We start from the raw sequence: 23,658 nt of genomic DNA, 5'->3' as shown, positions 1-23,658 counted from the left end.
TGGGTCTCTGCCTCTCCTGCCATTCTTTATGCGGTGACTCTGTCCTCTGTTATGCTGTTCAGAAGCTGTTCAGTCAGTCCTCAGTTCTTCAAGAGGAATTGCTCCAAAACAGCAATTGACTTGGTGTGTCCATGGAGGAGGTGAGTTCAGGTTCTTCCCACGTTGCCATCTTGGACCAGAAGTCTACCCTTTACTCCTGACACATCGCTACATTTCCCATAAAGAAGGAAATGCTACTTTAATAATAATGAAGCTCTGGGGCACCTGGGTGGCTCAGTGGGTTAAGCGTCTGACTTTGGCGCAGGTCACGATCTCACAGCTCAAGAGTTCGAGCCCCGCATCAGGCTCTGTGCTGACAGCTCAGAGCCTGGAGCCTGCTTTGGATTCTGTCTCTCCCTCTCTCTGCCCCTCCCCAGCTCACACTCTGCCTTGTCTCTCTCTCAAAAATAAATAAACGTTAAAAAATATTTTTAAAAATAATGAAGCTCTGCTCACCACCTTGGAAACATTCACCTTAGACTTCCCTTGTCAGGACCCTACACAGTGATCTTGACAACCAGCATGGGAGGAGAGGGAGAACCAAGAACCAGGTTTATGGTTGCACAGTGATGCTGGCTCTTAGACTCCATTTTTCTGACATTATCTAACATTCTTTTATTCTTTTTAGTACATTATTGGTTATATTTAGTATTCTATTTTACCTGCCTAGGATGTTCTTATACTTTTTTTTCCTGGTACTTTTTTTTTTTTTAATTTTTTTTAACGTTTATTTATTTTTGAGACAGAGAGAGACACAGCATGAATGGGGGAGGGGCAGAGAGAGAGGGAGACACAGAATTGGAAGCAGGCTCCAGGCTCTGAGCCATCAGCCCAGAGCCCGACACGGGGCTCGAACTCGCGGACTGCGAGATCGTGACCTGAGCTGAAGTCGGACGCTTAACTGACTGAGCCACCCAGGCGCCCCAGTACTTTTCTTATTAAAATGTTCCACATTTGGGTTTTTTTTGTTGTTGTTTTTCTGTGCTATATCTGATTTGGCTACTAAATTTTATCTCTTCTCCCCTTTACTTCATTACTGTGCCATCTTCATCATCCTATTTGATCTTTTAATATGTTCTCTTTGACATTAACAGTAGGCTCATATGAGTGATCTGTATGTATATAAAGCTCAGGGCTTTATCCAGATTATCTCCGTTGGTATACTTCTCATAGCTACCCCAAAAGGTAGGGATTGCCATCTTCACTCTATAGATGGTGGAGAGCAAGGCTCAAAGGGAGGATGAAATGCTTTGCCTGAAATGACAGCAATAGTTGGCAACAGAGCCATGTTATAAACTCAGGTCAGCTTAGACGCTGCTATCACATACTACACTAAGTCACCAATGCACTTCAAAAATTTCCCTTTACTTCGACATTCCTTTTGAAAGTGGGCAGCAAGAAGCATGAGCACAAGCTAAACAGTTGAGAGGAGACTGGCTCAAGGGACAGGGGTCGACACCATGGCTCATCCACCCAGCCCTGCCCCAACTCCCGGATTGGATTCCCCCAATCCTGCAACAGCTCCACTCCCCATGTCTAAACGCTTTAAACTGGACAGCTCCATACACTCTGGATGAAAATCCCCACTTTGTTCCAATGATGAAAGCTTTACCTCTGGTGAGCCTCATCTGTTGGAATGTTGTTTTTTCATCAGTAATAAACATCTTGATGGGAGAAATACACACTTGAAAAACTTCATCTCTGCTATATAAAACTCAGAAGTAAGGGGAAAGCTAGCTAACAGACCACGATACAGGAAGGAAAAAACAAAAAGAAGATGACAACCATCAGGGATTAAACATAACTCCCCAGGTTGACTCTTATTCTTAACCTGTCAGCACTCTCTGGAAGGAGAGACAGCAGAGGGTCCTTATCCAGACAACCAGGATATTTGCTTATTATACTGTTAACCTGGGTATGATGTCATCACCAACCAACGGTCTCATTCCACATGCCAGCACGTCAGAGAGACTCTCTAGTAGGGAGTCTAAAACATGGAGCCAGAACTGAGAAATGTATAGAACTATTGAGTCACTACATTACACACCTGAAACTAATATAACACTGTGTGTTCATTATGTTGGAATTATTAAAATAATGACTAACTAAATAAACAAATACACTTAAAATATATTCATGACATGGATCCAGAAACAAACACCAACTGTGTTTTTAGGATGGACTTGACTGTACTCTCACACCATAGCCACTTCACAAGCTGTTTCAGCTCTGCACTAAATTTTTTAAGTAGTCTTTGACTACTTGCCCATCTATTTTTGTGTGTCCACAATCACTTTGAGAGCTACCAGTGGCTGGGTGTGATTGGGTGTACCAAAGCTCCATAATAAATGCATTGAAGGCTCATGGTGCTCTTCTGAAAAGATTGGAGGATAAATGATACAGTGTAGTGGTCAAAGTCTGGGCTGGAAGCCAGAATGCGTAAATCTGGATTTAATAACTGTGACCTCGGGCATATCACTCAAACCCTCATCCCATAGTTTTCTCATCTGTCATAAAGACAGTAAATTTAATGTTGAGATAATAGCGTGTGATGTGCTATTATTATTAACATTACTACTACTTAGGTAGGAAGGGTCCATAAGGACAACCGAAGAATATTTATAATCAATGCATGGAATGGAAGAGGTTATCACTATAGAAGCCTGAATAGCTGTGCTAGTTGCCTATTGTCCCATTCCATCCACTATCACTAATCTGTTTAAAACCCTGCTTTCTTCACCTCACTCTCTTACTCAAAAACTTTTGCTAGCCCCCGCTGTTTCTGGGTCAGAGCCCTTTAGCCTCATCTTTAAGGCCTCTTTTCATAATCATCACCAACAATGACACACAGGTGATTTACTCATTCTCCCTAGAAGGGGACCTCACCATCTTCCCTCCTTCTGCCTCTGTCCCTATCCAGCACTGTGATCCAATCACTTATTCCAAATTCCAGCATCCTTCCACCCCATACCCTCCAGTGGCTCATCATCCCAGCCTCCTTTCCCAGGAACTAATGACAGGATCAAAACTGGATATCTATTGTCCACTTTTTTTTTTTAATTTTTTTTCAACGTTTTTTATTTATTTTTGGGACAGAGAGAGACAGAGCATGAACGGGGGAGGGGCAGAGAGAGACGGAGACACAGAATCGGAAACAGGCTCCAGGCTCCGAGCCATCAGCCCAGAGCCTGACGCGGGGCTCGAACTCACGGACCGCGAGATCGTGACCTGGCTGAAGTCGGACGCTTAACCGACTGCGCCACCCAGGCACCCCTATTGTCCACTTTTGATGTTAATGTCAAAGCAGGGCATGTTTCCAATCAAGGATTATGCTCTTTGGGGACAGAGAGGGAGTTCTGTGCTTCTCCATGACAAAGGTTAGCCAAGATACTCTGAACCTTCTTTTCAACTAGACTTCAACCTTGGCTTGCAAAGACTTGAACAAACACCGACATAGTTTCTCATAGCCCAAGGCCACATCCCTAGGATGACCCCAGCCCCCTTGAAGTGCCTTTCTGAGAAAGCAAGGCTGCCAAAAGAATTTCCTGTTTGTTCTAGCCAACACCTAAAGGTAGAGCCCCTGTCTCTCAGTCTCTGTGGAAGGGTAGGAGCCTAACTTCAATAAGCTCCAGCTAGCAAACTCAGATAGGTTTCACAAGGAACAAACCCACTTCCTACTTCTTGTCATTTTTCACTTCCTTGACTCTACTGAGACTCCCCTCGCCCCCTCTCAATTCTCTAATTTTCTCTTTAATTAACTCAACCAAAATTGAGTTCAGTTCACACCGTATGCTTTTCCCTATATAATAGTTACTATTGATTAAAATCTGTCTTTAGCACTTTAACCAGAGACTGGCTTTGTTGAACTTTTGGACATTTGCATACCCTGTAGACTGCAGCACAGGTGCAACAGTGATAGGCGACACAGAATAGGTTCCGTACCGTATTCTAGGACCTCATCCAGTATGACACATGTACACACAGCACCGAGGGGTGCCACTGCTAAGCCTGTTTTCCAGGTGAGCAATGTGTGGCCTGAGGGGACTCATGTGGAGAGTGAGACCACAGCCCTAACTGACAGAGACACCTGCCCAGTCACTTCAATACTAAGCCTTGGTTTCTCATCTACTAAGCAGGCAGGGACAAGGACAGCAGGGAGGGTACAATGTAGTGATACAAGGTACACTCTGGTAGACAGTAAGCCCTCAGCACAATCTACTCTGGAGAGACTTCACATGCGGCCCCCATGTCCCACACCACCTGGAAACCCCCACTGGCTGGCTCCCTGCCTCCAAGCACTCAGGACCTCTGCTGAAAGAGCCTACTAGCACACCCCACTGCATTCCAGAACCCATCTCCCTACTTAACCTGCCAAAGAAGTGCTGCTAACAGAGGGGAGCTTTTCTCTGTAAAGACAGTCCTGAGTGATACTTGTTTGAAAAAAAATAAAAAAGATTCTAGGAGAGAATAGCCAAGAAATCCATTTTCAAATGCTTTGCCAAAAATAAAACTCCACATTGATATTAAAAGAGGTAACTTGTAAATAATACAAAAATAATTCAATATCCTAGTCACTTAAAGAGAATCGAGGCACCTGTCATATAGAAAATTCTAAGATCAACTGTGTACGATGGGCTTTTATCTACATAGGATGGACACAAAAATAATACTCCATGGATGCAAAAATCAGAAATAAAGGCTCAGAGAGCCCCAGGGCTGTACACCTATGCATGAGCCCTCTGCAGCCTATGAACAAAGTTATCCCTGATCATACCTCAATACTAATTCTTCTGGGGAAAATAGGAAGAAAATAACCAAATTGTGCAGTTCTAAAGAGTCTCTCGCTTCAGCTCCTCCCCAAAATGGATAAAGAGGAACTTGTTCTGCTAAATGCATTCCTTGGGGTAATCGATAATTTATGATCTTGCATCAGCCCCAGTGCTAATGATAAAGTATGACATCAGCCTTGCAGAGTCTCAAATGGCATATGACAAAGTCTAGCCCTACAGAAACAAAACACCTCAGCTACCAAAAACAATCCATCCAGTAAAATGCTTAAATTCGAGCACTCTGAGGCAATGAGCACTGTCTGCCTCTGGGAAAATAGGAGAGCCACGACTTCACATGAATTCATTTAGCACGGTACAGCCACATGTCCAGCACCTCTGTGACCCAGAGCATGTCAGGAGTTATGATTATGTAAGGTTATAATTTATCAACTTAAAATGCAATGGGAATGACACCATTTTCTGGGTGAAAACCAACATTCTTTTATATCTTCCATTCAGGAAGTGGCTTGGAGGAGGCAACAATGTACTTGTTAATGTAATTAGTGTAGAATATTTTATTCTTTTTTTTTTAATCTTTATTTATTTTTGAGAGAGAGACAGAGTGTGAGCAGGGGAGGAGCAGAGAGAGAGGGAGACACAGAATCTGAAGCAGGCTCCAGGCCCTGAGCTGTCAGCACAGAGCCCGACGCGGGGCCTGAACTCACGAACCATGAGATCATGGCCTGAGCCGAAGTCAGACACTCAACCGACTGAGCCACTCAGGCGCCCCTAGAATATTTTATTTTAACTAGTTTGGAGGAAACAAAAGGTCCATCCCATAGAGACTGATTGATTGCTCAGGTACCTAAATGTCCACCAGACTCTGAAAAATGTGCCATATGAAAATGGAGTAGCATCCAAAATGCAAGAAAATCAACAGCCTCTCAGGACACATCACTTGGGGTATGGATGTCCTCTAAACCCAAGAGAAGGCAAGGTGGAGCATGACAGGAACCTGGTGGCTCTCTCTGGCTTCCTGGGAGGACAAACTCTAATCATTTCCGCTATGTCAGTTAGCTGGGCTTTGAATGAACATCATGATGCCTAGAACCCACAGAACTTTCCCAGCTGATTGGCATGGTCTCTTGGTGATGGCTAGACCCTCAGATTGCTTCAAAGCTTTAGCATCCAGACCATTCTTCTGCAAAATTACGATCCTAGAGGAAAATCTACAGGCTAGCTTCCTTTGAGTGTGGGAGATTGTTTCTTTGCCCACAAAGAAAGTATTGCAAATTCACAGATGGAAAGTTCACACTTAAGGTCTGGAACGGCAGCGGCAGCAGGGCTGAGCCACCTTTCTATTCAGGATATTGGCATGGCTTCTTCTCTCCTGTCTGATGGTATTTTCCATATCCAGAGAGGAGTTGCATTTCATTAGCTAGACTTAAAAATGTACCATTGAAAAAGTGATTCTGATGTTACATTAAATGCCATAAATATTGTATTTCTTCAAACCTGAGAGTATCTGTGCCTATGTTTTAAGAAATCAGTAAATGAAGATTCTCACAGAGAATCTAATTCAGTGGTAATCCTAAAGAAAGCAGTGTATTTTGGTTACACCAACCTTTTACCATGAACATTGTCTCAATTTGGGGCAGGGGAACCCAAAGTCAGTCTTTTTCTTCCCATATGTAGAAACAAAGCACCTTTTTCTTTCCAAGATCTCTTGCGACCTCTAGTGGTCTCTTTAAGAAAATCAAGTCCATCATTTCTCAATCACCTATTCCATTTTAGAATTTTAGGATGGATTTTAGAACCATTTAGTTTCTACTCCTTGGAAAATGTCATGATTTTTTAAATTATGGAGGATTTTAAACCCTAAATGACTTCAAAGCATATTCAAGGCCAATAAGAGGCCCTTGCCGTTTATACCACCAGGATCTGATCCAAAAGTCTATCTTGGCACGCTGTCACTCCAGTTGAATTGTTAACCAGATCTTATTTGCTGGGTCACTTACCAAGACTCAAGAAGAGCAATGGTGAAATTCCTAATTTCACTGTCCCTTCTCTTGGAGTGCTTTGATTCTCATGACCTAAGCATCAGAAAATTCATTTGTATGAAAGTACTCAGAAGTTCAACTTAAGTGAATTCCAAAAAAGCATAAGGCTGTCAAATGCTTAATAAAAATAATTGCTTTAAGAGGTGAAAAGTTAGTATTTAAAAAATCACCAATCTTATGTTTTAAAGTCCTAAATTTTCTTCATCTATTTTACATAGCAATAATGCTCACACAGTTTGGTTAGCCTTTATTATCAGCAAAAAAAGCAGTACTCCATTTTAGTTATTCTACAACACGGACTGACAGCACATAATCATTCCCTGGCAAGTCCTTTCCTACCCCCTCCCCAAAAGACTTGAAAAAGGTAGGTTTTCCCCCAAAAGTACTATTCCAATAGTTTCTCAGTCTGAGAACATCTCAAATCCACCACTGAGTATTAATCAAGCCCACTATAGATTATAAAGGTATGTCCAGAAGCAGTCATGCTTTATTTCAAACATTGTGCAAATCACAGAACAGTAACGTCAATAATTAGTGTCCAAGTAGAGGGGAAGATTACAGCACAATTTTCCACATGGGTAAATCAAAGAACCAGGACTGGGGATTACAGTGTTAATTCCCTGGTTCCGAACATGTTGCTAGGTAAACGGCAGAAGGATAATTACATCCCAAACCCTTCCCTGGTCTACTGTCTTAAGAGCTATGTTCTTCACCATTAATTATCAGTGCAAGTAACTGTTGATGAAAACAGATGTCAAAAAATCAATGTGGGAGAAATAAGAGAAATGAAGCAGCCTAAGAGGACACGTACAGCCACGCCCATCTGACCTTCTGAAAAGGCTTTTTTCCTGCATCCTTAAGGAGTGAAATGATCCACATAAGTGCATTTTCTGGCTACCTAAAATTCTATACCTGCTAGTACCAAAACTCGAATGTGAACATTTTGGACAGAGGGCTTCTTAAAATGTATCACATTTCTCTGCCTTCCAATAAGCAAAAATATCAACCATCATAATGTCACCATTCCCTCATGAGTTCACCACTATATGCTAAATTGTCTTTTATAAATGTCCCTTCCTCCTTACAAAGTATCCACTGTCATCTTTTTGCCATGAGGACTACATTCCTCCTCTGATCTGCTACTGGTAGATTTTCTGTAGGCTGGGCAAGCAGGACATTTCACCATCAGAAGCTGAATGAGCAAGACCTCAGGGTCAGGGATCGGGAAGGTTTAGTTCAGGCTGGGACAGCCTCATCCCCTGGAAGGTTGTAGTCCGTAACCCTAAAGTTTTCAAGGGTAAAAGAAGGAAAGGAATAAAGGCGCGGGTTGGAAAGAAGAGGAGAGAGACTAACTCTAAACTACCAGTTCCACATGCTTACTAGGAGCCAGCACTGGGCAGGGCACAGCCCACACCTTTTCTCGAGCAGCCTACACCCTGAATCACAAGTGGGGCGTTAGTGAGTAGATTAACAAAGATGTTGCCTTACTAAAAGGTGAAAGAAACTGGTGATTTTTAGATATGCCCTCTGTACATGTCAGATGTGGTATTGGATACATATACAATTATTACAATAGTAGATTATATAGAATTATCTGTAGATATTTTATGTTCTAATTAATTCTATAGAATTATCTATTACAATAGTAAATAATAATACAAAAACATCTTGCTGAATATCTATGCTGGAGTACTTAAGCTTTAAAATTCCTCAAGAAAATGACAAGATCCAAATTTGGTATGCTGCCTACACACTTTAAGACAATACGGAGCTTCTAGGTTGGTAAACGCATGGCAATTTGGGAACAGGGGCCCCGCTCCCTTCCCTCACACCTTGCCCTGTGCTTCTCTTCTATCTGACTGTTCCTGACTTACATCCTCTTATAATACACTGGTGACCTAGCAAGAAAAGAAGGAAGGAAGGAAGGAAGGAAGGAAGGAAGGAAGGAAGGAAGGAAGGAAAGAAAGAAAGAAAGAAAGAAAGAAAGAAAGAAAGAAAGAAAGAAAGAAACAAGGCAAGAAAATACTTTTGGAAATACGCCTCTCTCAACTGCTGTTCCCCTCTACCCTCCCCCACAAAACTGTCTATTTATACACATATGTGTGTATAGTTACATACTCACATAGAAAATTGCGACCAGTAACTTTATGGCACCTGGGTGGCTTAGTCAGTTAAGCATCCAACTCTTGATTTTGGTTTGGGTCATGATCTCATGGTTCATGGGTTCCAGCTCTCTGTTGGGCTCTGCGCTGGCAGTGTGGAGCTGGCTTGGCATTCTCTCTCTCTGTCTCTCTGCTCCTCCCCCTCCTCACATCCTCCCCCCTCAAAATAAATAAACATTTGAAAAGATGTTGTAATTTGAAAATATAATTCGTTTTATTAAGTGAACCCATCCCCCAAACTAATTAGCAAATGGCAGAATAAAATGAGAGATTTTTAAATGGAATGAAGACAAAAGTTTAGCAATTATTAGACTACTTATGAGAACTTAAGCAACCAGTTTATGTAAATTTCTCATGACATAATTAAAAAACTGCCTACCTGTGAATACTTTTACATTTAAAGAATGTAATTTCCTAAAGGGCAGGAGGACCTATTTTCCTGCGCTGATTATAAGAGAAACTTCATAAATCAGGAAGGAGGATTGGAGAGGTGTGAGAGAATCAATTAAAAATGTTATTTTAGGGGCACCTGGGTGGCTCAGTCGGTTAGGCGTCCGACTTTGGCTCAGGTCATGATCTCACAGCTCGCAAGTTCGAGCCCCGTGTCGGGCTCTGTGCTGACAGCTCAGAGCCTGGGGCCTGCTTCGGATTCTGTGTCTCCCTCTCTCTCTGCCCCTAACCCACCAACATTCTGTCTCTGTCTCTCTCAAAAATAAATAAATATTTAAAAAAAATTTTTTAATGTTATTTAAAAAAAAAAAAAGATTTCACTCACAGAATTCCTTCTCTTTAGAATGTGTTTGGCTTGTATTAGCATTCGTTTCATGACCAAAGGGGTTTTTTATAAAGAGAATTATAATGTTGACGATTTAGCTATGAATACAAAAAGTAAATAAAAATGGTTTTCTACGGGGAATTTTCTTTCTCTTGTCCTAAATTAGGGGATAATGTGTATCTGAATTTATTTTGCTCCTTGGTAATATTTTTTTTAGACAAGTGCTGTCTGGAGCTCAGAATGCAAAGTAAATGCTCTATGTGGAAAGTAAAAATGGAATCACTTTCCATTGTTTGCATAACGTTCTGCCTCCTTCTCTGCTTTCCTTCATCACCAAACTTCTCTAGAGAGCAGTGGATATCCCCTTGCCTTCACTTCCTTACCTCTCATTTATTTGGTTCACTGCATTGTGATTTCCAAAACTCAACTCTGCCCTTCAAGGACAGACAAGACCAGATCCCAAAGCAAGGGGATGGAGGTAGGCACTGGTGACTAAGTGGCCACTGTCAGCACAGAGGAACCAAAGAGATGAGCTTGAGAGAAATGGCCCAGGTCCTCGGAAGACAGAGTTCAGAGCCATAAGGACAAGAGAAGAAGAGAAGCAAATGAGGATGGGGGAGGATTAAGGCTGGAGGCTTGGGTAAGGGCAGTGTTAAGGCAGGCAGCCACCTCCCTCTTACCCAAAGTTCATTCAACTGGTCTTTAATAGATGAAGAATTCTCCAAGTTTTTACAATTTTTTTCCTTAAATAAGTTTTGGTAGGTTGTGTTTTTGAAGGAATTGGCCCATTTTATCTAAGTTGATGAATTTACAGAGCTGTATTCCCTTATCCCTTTATGTCTGTAAGATCTGTAGTGATATCACCTCTTTCATTTCTGATAGTGGTAATTTTCTCTTTTTTCTTGGTCAGTTTGGCTAGAAGTTTATCAATTTTATTCAACTCATCTGTATCTTTTTACATTTCCAAATGCAATGGCCTCTTTTTGGACTCAAATTATTTGATTTCCCTACATCTTTTGCCACTATAAGAGTCTGACTTCTACAAGACTCCTCTCCCTCTCTTCTAGTTCTCTTCCTTATTCACGCTCATTTTCACCATTCAAAATTCTGCCATAGGCCTCTGCTTTTTCACTTTAAAATCTCTTCCTGGGGTGCCTGGGTGGATCACTTGGTTGAGTGGCAGACTCTTGGTTTTGGCTCAGGTCATGATCTCATGGTTCATGAGTCTGAGCCCCACATCGGGCTGACAGGGCAGAGCCTGCTTGGGATTTTCTGTCTCTCCCTCTCTCTTTGCCCCTTGTCTGCTCTCTCTCTGTCTCAAAATAAACATTTAAAAATAAAATAAAATAAAATCTCCACAACTAAACAATCTCCTTTATTTTCCTGACCTCCTCACTCATGAGAGGACCTATATTTCTACCTCCCAACTGTCCATCTAATGCTATTATTTCTACTTTTAGCTAGTGAATCCCCCCATACTTGAAAACCTGAGTGACCGTGAACTCATTCTCATCTTTCAACTTTCCCCCTCAAACATTTCTTTGCATCCATGCACCTGCCCCAACCAGATCTCTTTGACTTGTCACTGCCTGAATTCCAGCTAGAATCATTTCTTGGCCATACTGTTCTGTTCCTCCCTTATAAGCCACTGAACACATGAAAGTCAGTTATCCTTCACACACAGCCCATATAGTGCTCCATGCTGGCTTCAGGGTAAAGGCTTCTCGTTGTGATTCTTCCTTGGCCATCCAGTGGCCTACTCTTGCTCTGCACACCTTGAACAGCAGCCACAACTGCCTACTGCCTGGTAATAGACACTCCAGGTGCCTTCCTGCCTCTACACCTTTGCCCAATCTGTCCCTCTGACCAAGCTCCGGCTCGTCCCTTCTGACCAGATTCAGAGGCTACCTTCTCTGTGAAGACTTTTTTATTTTAAATTATTTTTTTAATTGAGGTATAATAACATATAGTAAAATGCCCAAGTATTAAGTTGGGTGAGTTTTGGCAACTGCAAAGCCACCAATCAATACACAGAGCACTACCATTACCCCAGAATTCCAGTCTCACTCTTTCCTCCACCAAAGGCAACCACTGATCTGCTCTGTCTCTACAGATGAGCCATTTGCACATCATATAAGTGGAGTCAACAGTATATGGTCTTTGTGTCTATGTCTGCCTTCTTTTACTCAGCATGAACTGAGATTAACCCACCTTATTGCATCTATAAGTAGTTCATTTCATTTCACTGCTGATACTGCACCACAATTTGTAATGTAAACATTTACTCCTTGATGGATATTTAGATTGGGGGCAGGGGCAGAGAGGTTTTATATGAAGCTGTCTTCATCCTTCTCTGTCCTTTCCTCTTCCAAGCCACTTAATAATATCAGTAAGAATAATATTTCATTTCATTGGGCACTTATATGTGACTGGAAGTGCTAAGCACTTGATTCTCCTCAGGTCATCTGTTCATTGCAACAATCCCAGGCAGTAGACAATACCCTCACACCCACTGACAGGCAGGAAACTGAGGCCTGAAGAGGCCAAGTTCTCCTTTTCAGATAACCCATCTGGTGAGTGGTCTAATCAAGATCAGAATAGAGATCTATCAGGGCACATGGGTGGCTCAGTCAGCTGAGCGTCCGACTTCAGGTCAGGTCATGATCTCACAGTTCGTGAGTTCAAGCCCCATGTTGGGCTCTGTGCTGACAGCTCGGAGCCTGGAGTCTGCTTTCGATTCTGTGTCTCCCTCTCTCTCTGCCCCTCCCCTGCTCGTGCTCTGTCTCTCTCACTCTCTCAAAAATAAATAAACATTAAAAAAAATTTTTTTAAAAGATAGAGATCTGATGCCATTCTTAATATGCCATAAATTCTTAATATGCCATAATAGTATATGCCTGGTAAATAGTAGGCTCTCACCTTTTAAAAATTTAAATGTAATACTTTCTAAAGAAGTCCACGATTTATGGCAACAATTGACCCAACAAGATGCAATTTATTTCCCACTGATAAAACCAAGCAACCACCTTTGTGAAATGATTTCATATGCATTTTTATTTCAAAAAGACCCTTTTATTTTGCCCACAATTTTGTGAGTCAGAAATCTAGGAGGACTCAGTTGGTCAGTCCTTGCTTAGGGTCTCTCCTGTGGCTGCAGTCACATGTCAGCTGGGCTCCAGTTACTGGGGAAGGGGGGGGGGGTCTTCCTGGCTGGGTGTCCACAATGGCTCATTCACAAGGCCAGCAGGCAACGCTGACTGTCAGCGGGAGCCTAGCTGGGGCTGTCGACCCCAGGGCCAACATATAGCCTCTCTGGCACACCAGTCTCCAAGGCCACATTGGAGGAGAGCTTGAAGGATAGAAGATGGTGTTGTAGCCATCTTTGGAAAATACTCTCTGCCACTGCCATCTCCTTAAGACTGCTAAACTTTGGGGCATGTCATGGAGCCCACTGAATGTTAAAGAATCCTCTTTCACTGACTGTTGGAAAATAGGTGGGGTCTATTGGGACAACTAAATAGGCGGATTCATTTTTATGTTTATTTGAAAATTATTTGACTCAGTGTGGGGCCAAGGATCGTGTGTTCTCAGAAACCCGTAAGTAGTAAATGCACAACTTTGCTGGCCACATAGCACCAAATGAGTCTCATCAGATATTCATGCCTGTAAATTATGTCATCAAGGGGAACTGTAAACATCTCCAAATGAAGTAATACTTATGGGTATTATAAAACAATTTAATCCAAGCTCTAATCACTTACAGTAAGAAATGGCATTTTAGCAACTCTGCATAAGGCAAGTGTCCGTGTAAAACTCAGGTAGGAAAAGGCACTGCTTCAGCCTTACCTGGCATTGCGAATGTGCAGCTGAGGGTAATGATTTTCTCTGCAACATATGTGCACGGCAAAGTCCTCATCATACATCAGACTCGGAATGTTCCCCACTTGTTCAAACACTGTTATGAGAGTCGAGCCTAAACCACAGAGATGAAGAAATGTGGCCTCACTTTACCAAGGAATAACTTTTAGGGCTTCAGAACAAACTGTGACTTCCATTCGAAATTGTATTTTAATTATTATAATCAAATAGTCACATTATACATTCAGGACCTAGAGACCATTCTTATTCCCATTCCAAAAAGCACCATTTTAAGCATGAATTTCCCATTCTGGAGACTGGGGACAGGAGGTAATTGAGCAGACCTTACCTAGGCTCATGTAGGATGGCACTACGAGAAATATGAAGTGTAGTTCTGGCACGGCCTTAAACACAGCCCTGGCAAGGGGAAGAGAGGGTGGGACAGGTGTTAATAATAAAGTAATCCCATTAGCTGGCACCTGTTTGAGGCAAATGCCTTCACTAAACACATCAGATGTTCATAGATCCACATGGGCTTCTTTGCTCCTTGCCTGTAATGGCAAGAACATCTTCAGGGCAATGTCCTTTCCTTCTCTACTTTTCCTTATAATCCAAATGGCCTCTTTTCTGTCTGTTCCACAGAGGTAGAGAGAATAAAGAGTGCCATATTCATGTGGCACACCAGATTTCTGCTGACATTAACCTTTGACCTGGCATCTGGATGGTCTGGTGTGACATTACAAAGTGCCTTGAAAGCTGAGGCCACCACCCCCAAATGTCTGTGCAGGCTGTCAGAGACACATCGCCATCACCCAGTAGCCCAACTGATCATATTTCGATGCACCATATTATTCAGGATGCTTCTGCATTCTGTCAGGTTAATAAACATCTCTAAAGAGAAGACTGAAGAAAACTATTTTTAGAAAAATCCAAACCTGTGATGCTTTATTCTTCCCTTATTTCCCCCCCAATCCATTTTTTTAAATGACTGCACTATTTGCCTCAAATGATAGTAAAGATGTGTGTCAGAGGGAGTGTCGATTCAAAGAAATAAACTGTTTTCTTTCAGAAATGTCACTGTTATTCCACATTGATGCTTTAATACAGCCATGAATTACAAGATAATTAAGCACCTCAAAGAATTTCACGTCCTTTGGAAATATTTTTAAACTATGCACACAATCTCTTTTGTGTCATTTTGGCATTAACGTGTCTTGTCTATGGTGCTGCCTGCCAGCCCCCTGATGTCACCATCTGCAAGACCCCAGCCACTCACCGAATAATCTCTCTGCAGCAGCCAACAGAATATTCATCCACGGCCACAAAGAGGTGCATGAACAACGTGTTCAAAGGCTGCACAAGAAAAGAGCACATGATTAAAAGCTGAGTCACCATTCAGGCTATGTCAGAACAGGGTTGGGAAATGGGGGGGGAGGATTTGGGGGCGGCCGCAAACTCAGAGCTGCCCCCTTTTGTGGGTGATATTTTATGTCTGAAGTGATGAGACACTCAGGCAGCATTCAAGCTTTCTCCCTGACTCCATTCCCTGCCTTCTGTCCTCCTAGCTTAGAATTATTCAAGGAAACAGGGACTGTAAATGAGTCCAATGCACCCAGCCCATCTTCCTGCCCTCACAAACGGGCTATGGGCAGGGAAGTGCCTGCAGGGGAGTGAAATCGATTATTAACTCAGTAGTCTTGTCCTCGGGGGTGTCTATGCCAAGTGAAAGACAATCACCCTTTCCCCAGGGCTCTTGAGTCAGCAGCTGCTGCTCTATTCAAGTGACACAAGAGAAAGATTCTCTTATGAATTTGAAGGATGGAAGGCAGATGCCACGTTATGAATCCAATGACTTGTTTTGTTCAACATTCCCAGAGTCAGAATCAAATATTACTCTTGGGATCCAGAAAACCTGAGAGCTGGAAACTCAGAGTAGCAAGATTCGAAGATGACTGTCAGGCTAAATCTTTCAAGTTTTTAAAGAACTTTGTCCCCTAAATTCTGAAGACATTTTAAGTAGCCTCAATAATGAGCAGCTGTTCCATACAGCCACACATTGGTCCGCTCAACTCAGTACCCCTGTGTTTATGGGAAAATCTTCAAATTCTAGAGATACTACAAATGTGAGGCTAGTTAACTGGTGAGGGTGGTGTTGCACCTAGATCAGGATGACAGGAATGCTTGAAAGTGCCTCCTGTTTTCTGAGCAATTTTATAGACAGCCTTGGGTTACCACCTGCACATCCGTGCCTTGGTCTCCCTCCTGTTGGATAGCGCATGCCTTAGAAATACTCAGAAGGAGGGCCACCTGGGTGGCTCAGTTGGTTAAGCATCTGACTCTTGATTTTGGCTCAGGTCATGACCTCACAGTTCATGAGTTTGAGCCCCGAGTCAGGCAAGTAAGGCTCTGTGCCGACAGCATAGAACCTGCCTGCATGGGATTCTCTGTCTCCCTCTCTTTCTGCCCCTCCCTTACTCATGTGTGTGCTCTCTCTCAAAATAAATGAACGAATAAATAAAATAGAAATACTTGGAAGGAATATCAAACATAAAATGGGAAGAGAAGAATCATGAGTTTGGTTCAGGAGTTGAAAACTCCCTAAAGGCCAATAACACAAACCCTACAGTCCAGATGGGAACAGCCACAACACCACTGTATGCATTTTCCATGTGTTATCAGCTAATCCCACAACACCTTACTTAACATCTGCTTTACATGCTGAATAGGACCAGCCTTAGGAGTACATGGCTTATTACTTGGCTGATTTATCTTCCAAATTCTCTCTTCCACCAAGAATATTACAATTCAAGATTTATTTTTTAGATTTAAGATAAAAATCATTAGTTACTTCTGTTGCAAATACCCCTGGGATTAGTAATACATTAGGCCTTAAGGCTCTATATCTATGCTGTCCAATAACAAAATAACTTGAGCCACAAATACAGGTCACATATGTAATTTCCCAGTAGACATATAGAAAAAGAATAAACATGTAAGATTAATTTTCAATATATTTTATTTAACCTAACAGACTCAAATTATCATTTTAACAAGTTATCAATATAAACATTGTTAATGAAGTGTTTTACACTCTTTTTTTCCTCCTAAATACTTAAAATTCAGTGTATGTTTTACACTTCTAGCACATCTCAATCACACTAGCACATTTCAGGTGCTCAACAGCTACACATGGCTGACGGCCACCATACTGGATAGCTAAGCTCTATACTGTTGTAGGAATTTGAAAGTAGTTTTTAAAAAAAAATTTTTAATGTTTGTTTATTATTAAGAGACAGAGAGAGAGAGACACAGAGCACGAGCAGGGGAGGGGTAGAGAGAGAGGGAGACACAGAACCCGAAGTAGGCTCCAGGCTCTGAGCTGTCAGCACAGAGCCCGACGCAGGGCTCGAACTCACAAACTGCGAGATCATGATCTAAGCTGAAGTTGGTCACCCAACCAACTGAGCCACTCAGGCACCCCGGAATTTAAAAGTAGTTGAAAGAGAAACTATCTTAAGAGAACAAAGGGACAAAAGAGGAAATATTTATGAATAATGGTATTAATTTATAATAATTTTCAAAATGGTAAAATCATGATTCTAATGCAAACATACAATGAGCACATGTCTGAGATTTATTCAACCCATCATTTAATGAGGCAACCAGTAAGATGATAAAAACAATTCGTTGCACTTGAGGAGCTGGCTACTTTAGGTATTTTAATGAGGGAATGTTAGAATAAGGTTGCTAGGCTAGATATAAAATGGTTAATGTCTTATGAGGCCATAAACCATAGCCTTTGAGGTTATCTCTTCCACCAAACAGAAATCATTTACACCTCAAATGGACAAAAATCTACAAAGCTAATCACTGTTCCTATAGAACTGTACAATGTACAATAGCTCAGTTAACAGAAAGTCAAAGATACAAGCCTTGGATTGAAAGCATCATTTGGCTTATTTACAAGTTTGAGATAATTTTTGTGAATATGATAACTGGGTGTTTGGGGTGGTGAGGAACAGGAGGAGTAGAGGACAAGGGGGAGACATCATGTAGCTGAATAAATGCTGGATAATGTGTTGGGGTGCACATGGGGGATGTACTGTGCATGCACACAGGTGTATATGGGGGGAAAACTCACTCATTCACACAACTGGCATTCCCTAGGGCTCTGGGGCCACATTCTTGAATTCCACTAACAGGCAAACATGCTACCCACAGTCATGGCCTCTGGCTCTCCGCAGAACTGGGGCCACATGCTGGCTTGGCTCTGGCGGACTGAGGGCAGGGAAAGCTCAGACTTGGCACCAGCTACCAAGTCGGGTTGCCAACAAGTTGTAACGTGCCCACAGCTAGAAGACATCGAATGAGCTAGAGTCCAGAATGACACCTTAAAAGTTACAGAATGCAACAGGAACCTGAAGCTCTACTATCACCATTACACGGTGTAAAAAGTGTAAAGGCAGGTACCCTCCCAGCATTCCAAAGACTTCACACACTGAACCGAAGTGGCCATTGATATAGATGGATGGATAAAGAAGATGTGGTACATATATATGGTGGAATATTACTCACCCATAAAAAACGAGATCTTGCCATTTGTGACAACACAGATGGACCTAGGAGGTATTATGCTAGGTCAAATAAGTCAGACAGAGAAAGATAAATAGCAAATGATTTCACTTATATGTGGAATATAAAAAACAAATGGACAAACAAACAAAACAGAAACAGACGACAAATTGGTAGTTACCAAAGGGGAAGGCGGTAGGGGATGGACAAAATGGGTGAGGGGGAGTGTGAGGTATAAACTTTCAGTTATGGAATGAACAAGTCATAAGGATGAAAGGTACAGCATAGGGAATACAGTCAATGGTACTGTTAATAGAGTTGCATGGCGACAGGTGGTAGCTACACTTGGGGTGAGCACAGCACAACATATAGACTTGTCCAATCTCTATGCTGTACACTTGAAAGTAATGTAACACCGGGTATCAACTATACTTCAATAAAAAGACAATTAAAAAAACAAAGAATTTGGACACTGATGTTGGGAGCAGTGTGGAGAACTGAGAGGTACATATCTAACGCTCCCACTGATTCCTTGCTCCCTCCTAGTCCTCCCAGCACAGCATGACCTCGGCCTTGCTACCAGCTGACTGATCTATTACCTCCCTTTTCCTATCCCCTCTTGGGATGCTCTTGGACTCATCTTTCCTCCCTGCCAGCTAACTTCATTTCTGTCATAATGTCACATACCTTCTGTTGTGAGTTTTCAACTACTTAGTCTCAAAACTGGAAAGACATATATGCAAACATAGAACTTCCCTTCAAAATTAAGGCTGTTCTAATAAGCATTGTGTGTAACTGCTTACCGTGCATGGGATTTCAGGGTCGAGCTCCCGGAACACGGATACCCAGTTGTCCTGACTGGAGACATTCCAGTTGGGATAGTCCACAAAGGTAGCCTGGGCCATTATCTCCTCCTTGTCATTGCAGAGGGTAACAGCAAGGTTTGCCTTTTCCCTGTAGAAATGATTAAAAGTGCACACATGACTAAGATTACCAAAAGGGAGACAAAGAGGTGTCATTTTTCCCCCTTCTTTGGCTACTGAAGCCTAGCAACCACTACATAAGGTATGAAACCTCTGGAAGAGGTAGGTACAACATGGCAGCAACTTTGAGAACAGATCTTTCAGGACATCTGTGCTACTAACTACATTTTTATTGAAAACTTTCATTATAAAGGTGTTATACTTACATGAAGTGTCCAATACCCTTCCCTTTGAGATTGGGGAAACTGACTGCAGTTTTCCTTATCCTCCATGTTGCCAATTCCACTGTGTTGGCCTAAACATATACAGTTAGAGTGGCCCACTGTCCATGATTGCCTGCGGCTGAGAAGGTCCCCAAACATGGGACCATTAGGGCTACAAATCCTGAGCAAACTGGGATGAGTTGGTCACCTGTGCAAAACAGTGAGGCTGAGAGTTCAGCCCCACCTCTGTCAGCCATCTAAGCCAATTTTTCCAAACCCTAAGCCCATGCCCCTGGGCCAATAGATTCTTATGGGATATGAAAATCTATCACCTGACCCAGCTGTAGAAATGGAGACCCTGAGGGGTCTGGTTTAAGCTAAGGCCACAGAGGAAGTTTAATAAACACAAGGAAGGGGAAGCGAGGGTCTTCCAACTCTTATTCTGGTGGCTATCCCAAAGGGACATCTTGAGATCAGGTCCTTCCCAACTGCTACCCTGTCATGTGGCCCGGTATGACAGAAAGAGTGCTGACTTAGAGACAGCATATGATTTACTACACAGAGAACCAATTGTATACAAATTGAGATGCAGTTTTCACTTTTTCAACTGAGTGAAATCTACTGGTATCTTAAGTTGGAGGAAAAAGATGTAAAATGTTCCTTCAAAACTAAGAAGACAGCATGTAATTGAAGGAAGAGGAGAAAAGATAATGGACAGAGTAGAAAGTGCTATATGGTTTCCAGTTATATTTTCATCATAAAAGCAATGAATTGTGACTACAATCAAAACCAGTAAGTACTCACAAGAAGAGAAAAACAATTGGAAAAATCATCCTTAATACCACCTCCTGTAGATGACCAAACAGTGTCAGTATTTTGGTTTCTATCTCAGCAGACTTCTCTCTTTTTTGAGAGTAATTATCAAATGAAATGTATTTTGTGTGTTTTTAAAAATGGAGGCACACAACCCATACTGTTTGTAGTCTGCTTTTCTCCCCCACTTGACAGCATATCATTTTACTAGATCCAATCACCAAACTGCAGTCTCTCACATTTGTGCACTTCCTATACTTATTTTCTTCAAATCAGTTCACTTTGGCTTAAATAAGACTATTTCAATAGGAAATGTACAACAAAATCACAAATGGAAAGCCAGTATCCCTTGCCATAAATAAAACTATAAAAATATACAACATTTAGAACAAAAATTGTTCTTGCGTGTATCGAGACAAATCGCCTTCGGCACTATCAGAGGCATAGGCATCTTTGGGAAACACTGTGCTGGAGATGTCAATCTCAGCACTTACAGCCACTGTCCTCTCTCATAGGAAGCCCACTCTTCAGCCATGGGGGACTCCCTCAGGGTGCACCTGCCCCAAAGACCCCACCGTAGCCCTGGCTATCATGCAGAGAAGACAGTAGACTGCCCTCAGGTCCCAAGAATATACTATCCATACAGGGGGTTCATTAGCAAAAGGATGCAGCCTCCCAACCTCTCCATTCTGATTCGCTGAAGCCCTACCCTTCTTCCCACTCCTGCAGTGGCTCCCTCCAGTTCCTGGTCCTCAGGGTTCCTCTGCCGGAGGCTCCCAGAGCCATGACCTACTACTCCACAGTGATAGTCCTCACTCTAATCCAGATAAGAAAATGCCCAGAGAATGGGACCTGACAATGATGATGAAGGAGGAAGTGGGCAAGAGCTGGGACAAGGCAGCTGCCATCCCCTCAGGCAACAAGGGAAATGTGTTCTTGGAATCCCAATTTGAACTTGAAACACATTTATCCATGGGAACCTAGGGTGGTGGTTGGGCTCCATAGTACAATTAGCACAGTACTATACCACACAGACATTGTAGATTAAATAGACTTTTGTGGGTCTGCCTGGGAAGCCAGCCATGAATAACTTCGTTTCAATGGGAAAATGCACTTCAATTTCCAAATGGCCAAGTGCAAGAAAGTAACTTTTGTAGCATTATCCTTTTGTATACATAATTTCCAGTTCTTATTACCTCTTAACATTAGTCCTCTATGGGACAGACAAAATTATTGTGAGAGCAAAGAGAAATGAGGAAAAAGGTAGAGGGAGGCTTGTTTTTAAAAGTTAGATTTAGAATTATTCTTTGAAATATGCCAAATTAAAAAAATACACCCACACACGTATATATTTCACACAAAATACATTAAAGCTCAAGGATATTATCCAGCAAGTGAAATCAGAGTTTTTTTTTTCATTAATGTCTCATTTGTTCACTTGTTTAGAGAATTTTCCAAGTTCAGCCAAAATTCATTTTATTTAACTACACTTGATGGAAATCTTGGTGAAACTGTATCCCCATTTTCCACTTTATTAAACATCACATGTGTTCCCCAAGCCTATCGTGGTTTCTGCCACCCGCCCGCCCCCACGCCCCCCTGTCCTGTGACATGTGCACTTGATGTGGACAATTCTTTTGGCCCTTTTCCCCACTCATCTGCTATGCCGAATCTTCTCATTTTCTCCTCTAACACTTAGCAGGGTTTTTAGGTGAGGTCAGTTGTATTCATTCCTGTATCTGTGACTGAGCTGGCAGCTAATATAACAAAATTCAATAAACTAGAAAAGAAACCACCTGCTCTAAGCCTTGAGGTTGGCCTGGCAAAAGGTGATGGGCCTTACCTAACATGAAAAATGAAAGACTGCATGGGCTGGATAGCAGCTATTTGGCGAGCTCCAGGACACTGATGAAAATGTAAATTTACCTTTTTTTTAAATTTTTTTAATGTTTATTTATTTTTGAGACAGAGAGAGAGCATGAACAGGGGAGGGTCAGAGAGAGAGGGAGACACAGAATCCGAAACAGGCTCCAGGCTCTGAGCAGTCAGCACAGAGCCCAACGCGGGGCTTGAACCCACGGACTGTGAGATCATGACCTGAGCCGAAGTCAGCCGCCCAACCGACTGAGCCACCCAGGCGCCCCTCTTTTTTTTTTTTTTTTTTTTTTTTAAGTAGGCTTCACACCCAGTGTGGAGCACAATGCGGGGCTTGAACTCACATCCCTGAGATCAAGACCTGAGCTGAGATCGAGACAGATGCTTAACCGACTGAGCCACCCAGGCACCCTTAATGTAAACTTACTTTTACTTCTAAAGATATGCTGGCTTCTGAGGTAAGTCACAACCTTTTTAGTTATTAGGATACGATTTTAACCTTAAAAAAAAAAATCTTTCACTACTCCATCCCACATGGTGTAAGTTATGCTTTTCTTATCTGCCAATTCAGAAAAGATACAAACACATTAGACATGTAAATTTGAGGTACTCTGACAGCTACTCCAAGACCTTATACTCTAAGTAGGGGTACAAAGCTCTTTGAAAACAACTGGCTATCAAAAACTTTCAGGTAATTAGTATGTGTTTGTGTGTAGGATTTGAGAAAACAGACTTGTGGAAGGTTCTTGAAAAAAAAAATCTGTAGAAAGGCCTCAATTGTAATCCCACCCACATCCCATATGCCATGTTCTGAATACCCCATAAAAGGATGGGCCCTTGGCAATTGATCACATGGGTCACTGGTGGTCACGTGGACAGCCAAATTACATCCCCTCCTGCTCAGGCCAACTGTAACACACTTCACCCCAGGAGGGGCAAGTCAGACGTGCACACCTGCTACCAAGCTGGGGGATTATAATTTATTCACATGCAGAAGTTTATTCACGTGGTAAAGATTCAAGACTCATTAAGGCATACAGTGGCCCCTAACACTTGTTTTTCCATCTCAGAGGCAATTACACCTCCTTTTGTACCATGTTCTAATGCTTGTTGCTTTCTTTTAATGTGTATATGGAAGAGAATTGCATTGTACTCATAAAGCAATGCCTCATCCTGTTCTATGGTTGCCGAGTTGCTGAGAAAGGAAGGGCAGGAGAATAATAGAAAAGCTTGCCTCTATCTGACCCTGGTCCCTGCTCTCTTATAGGCAGAGCCAGAGGGAAGGGGATACAGCAGCTATGAGCACCTCCTATGAGCTAGGCACTGCACTGTATTTAATAACTTTTTTTCACTCTCCCACTCACCCTATAAATGAAGTACAACTGTCCATTTCACAGATGAGGTTATTAACTGATTGTGCAAAACCTCCAGGCTTAGGGAGGTTTTGCACAATCACATGCCTAGTAGTGGATTTATTCATTAATGCAAAAAACACTCACTGAATACATACCAAGTGCCAAGCTTTTTCTGACTCCATGGATACAGCAGA

At 42.1% G+C, this 23,658-nt stretch overlaps 1 protein-coding gene across 4 annotated transcripts in view; it reads right to left on the bottom strand.

The window, feature by feature from the left end:
- The window catches only part of CFAP61 (cilia and flagella associated protein 61), a 280,634-nt gene that overhangs the window by 244,931 nt on the left and 12,045 nt on the right, over window positions 1–23,658 (bottom strand). For all 4 annotated transcript variants that reach the window (XR_007461949.1, XM_049650101.1, XM_049650103.1 and 1 more), the window contains exons 3-6: window positions 19,039–19,189; window positions 14,940–15,016; window positions 14,013–14,080; window positions 13,652–13,778 (exon numbers count right to left, since the gene is read on the bottom strand). Coding sequence is in view for 3 of the 4 variants with exons in the window: in XM_049650101.1 (XP_049506058.1) it covers window positions 13,652–13,778; window positions 14,013–14,080; window positions 14,940–15,016; window positions 19,039–19,189 (423 nt within the window). In the remaining variant the exon portion in view is untranslated. The remainder of the gene's footprint in view (window positions 1–13,651; window positions 13,779–14,012; window positions 14,081–14,939; window positions 15,017–19,038; window positions 19,190–23,658) is intronic.

Source organism: Panthera uncia (genome assembly GCF_023721935.1).
Source record: "Panthera uncia isolate 11264 chromosome A3 unlocalized genomic scaffold, Puncia_PCG_1.0 HiC_scaffold_11, whole genome shotgun sequence".
Lineage (NCBI taxonomy): Eukaryota > Metazoa > Chordata > Mammalia > Carnivora > Felidae > Panthera > Panthera uncia.
The sequence above is the reverse complement of the archived record's forward strand: the minus strand, read 5'-3'. Positions and strand labels throughout refer to the sequence as shown.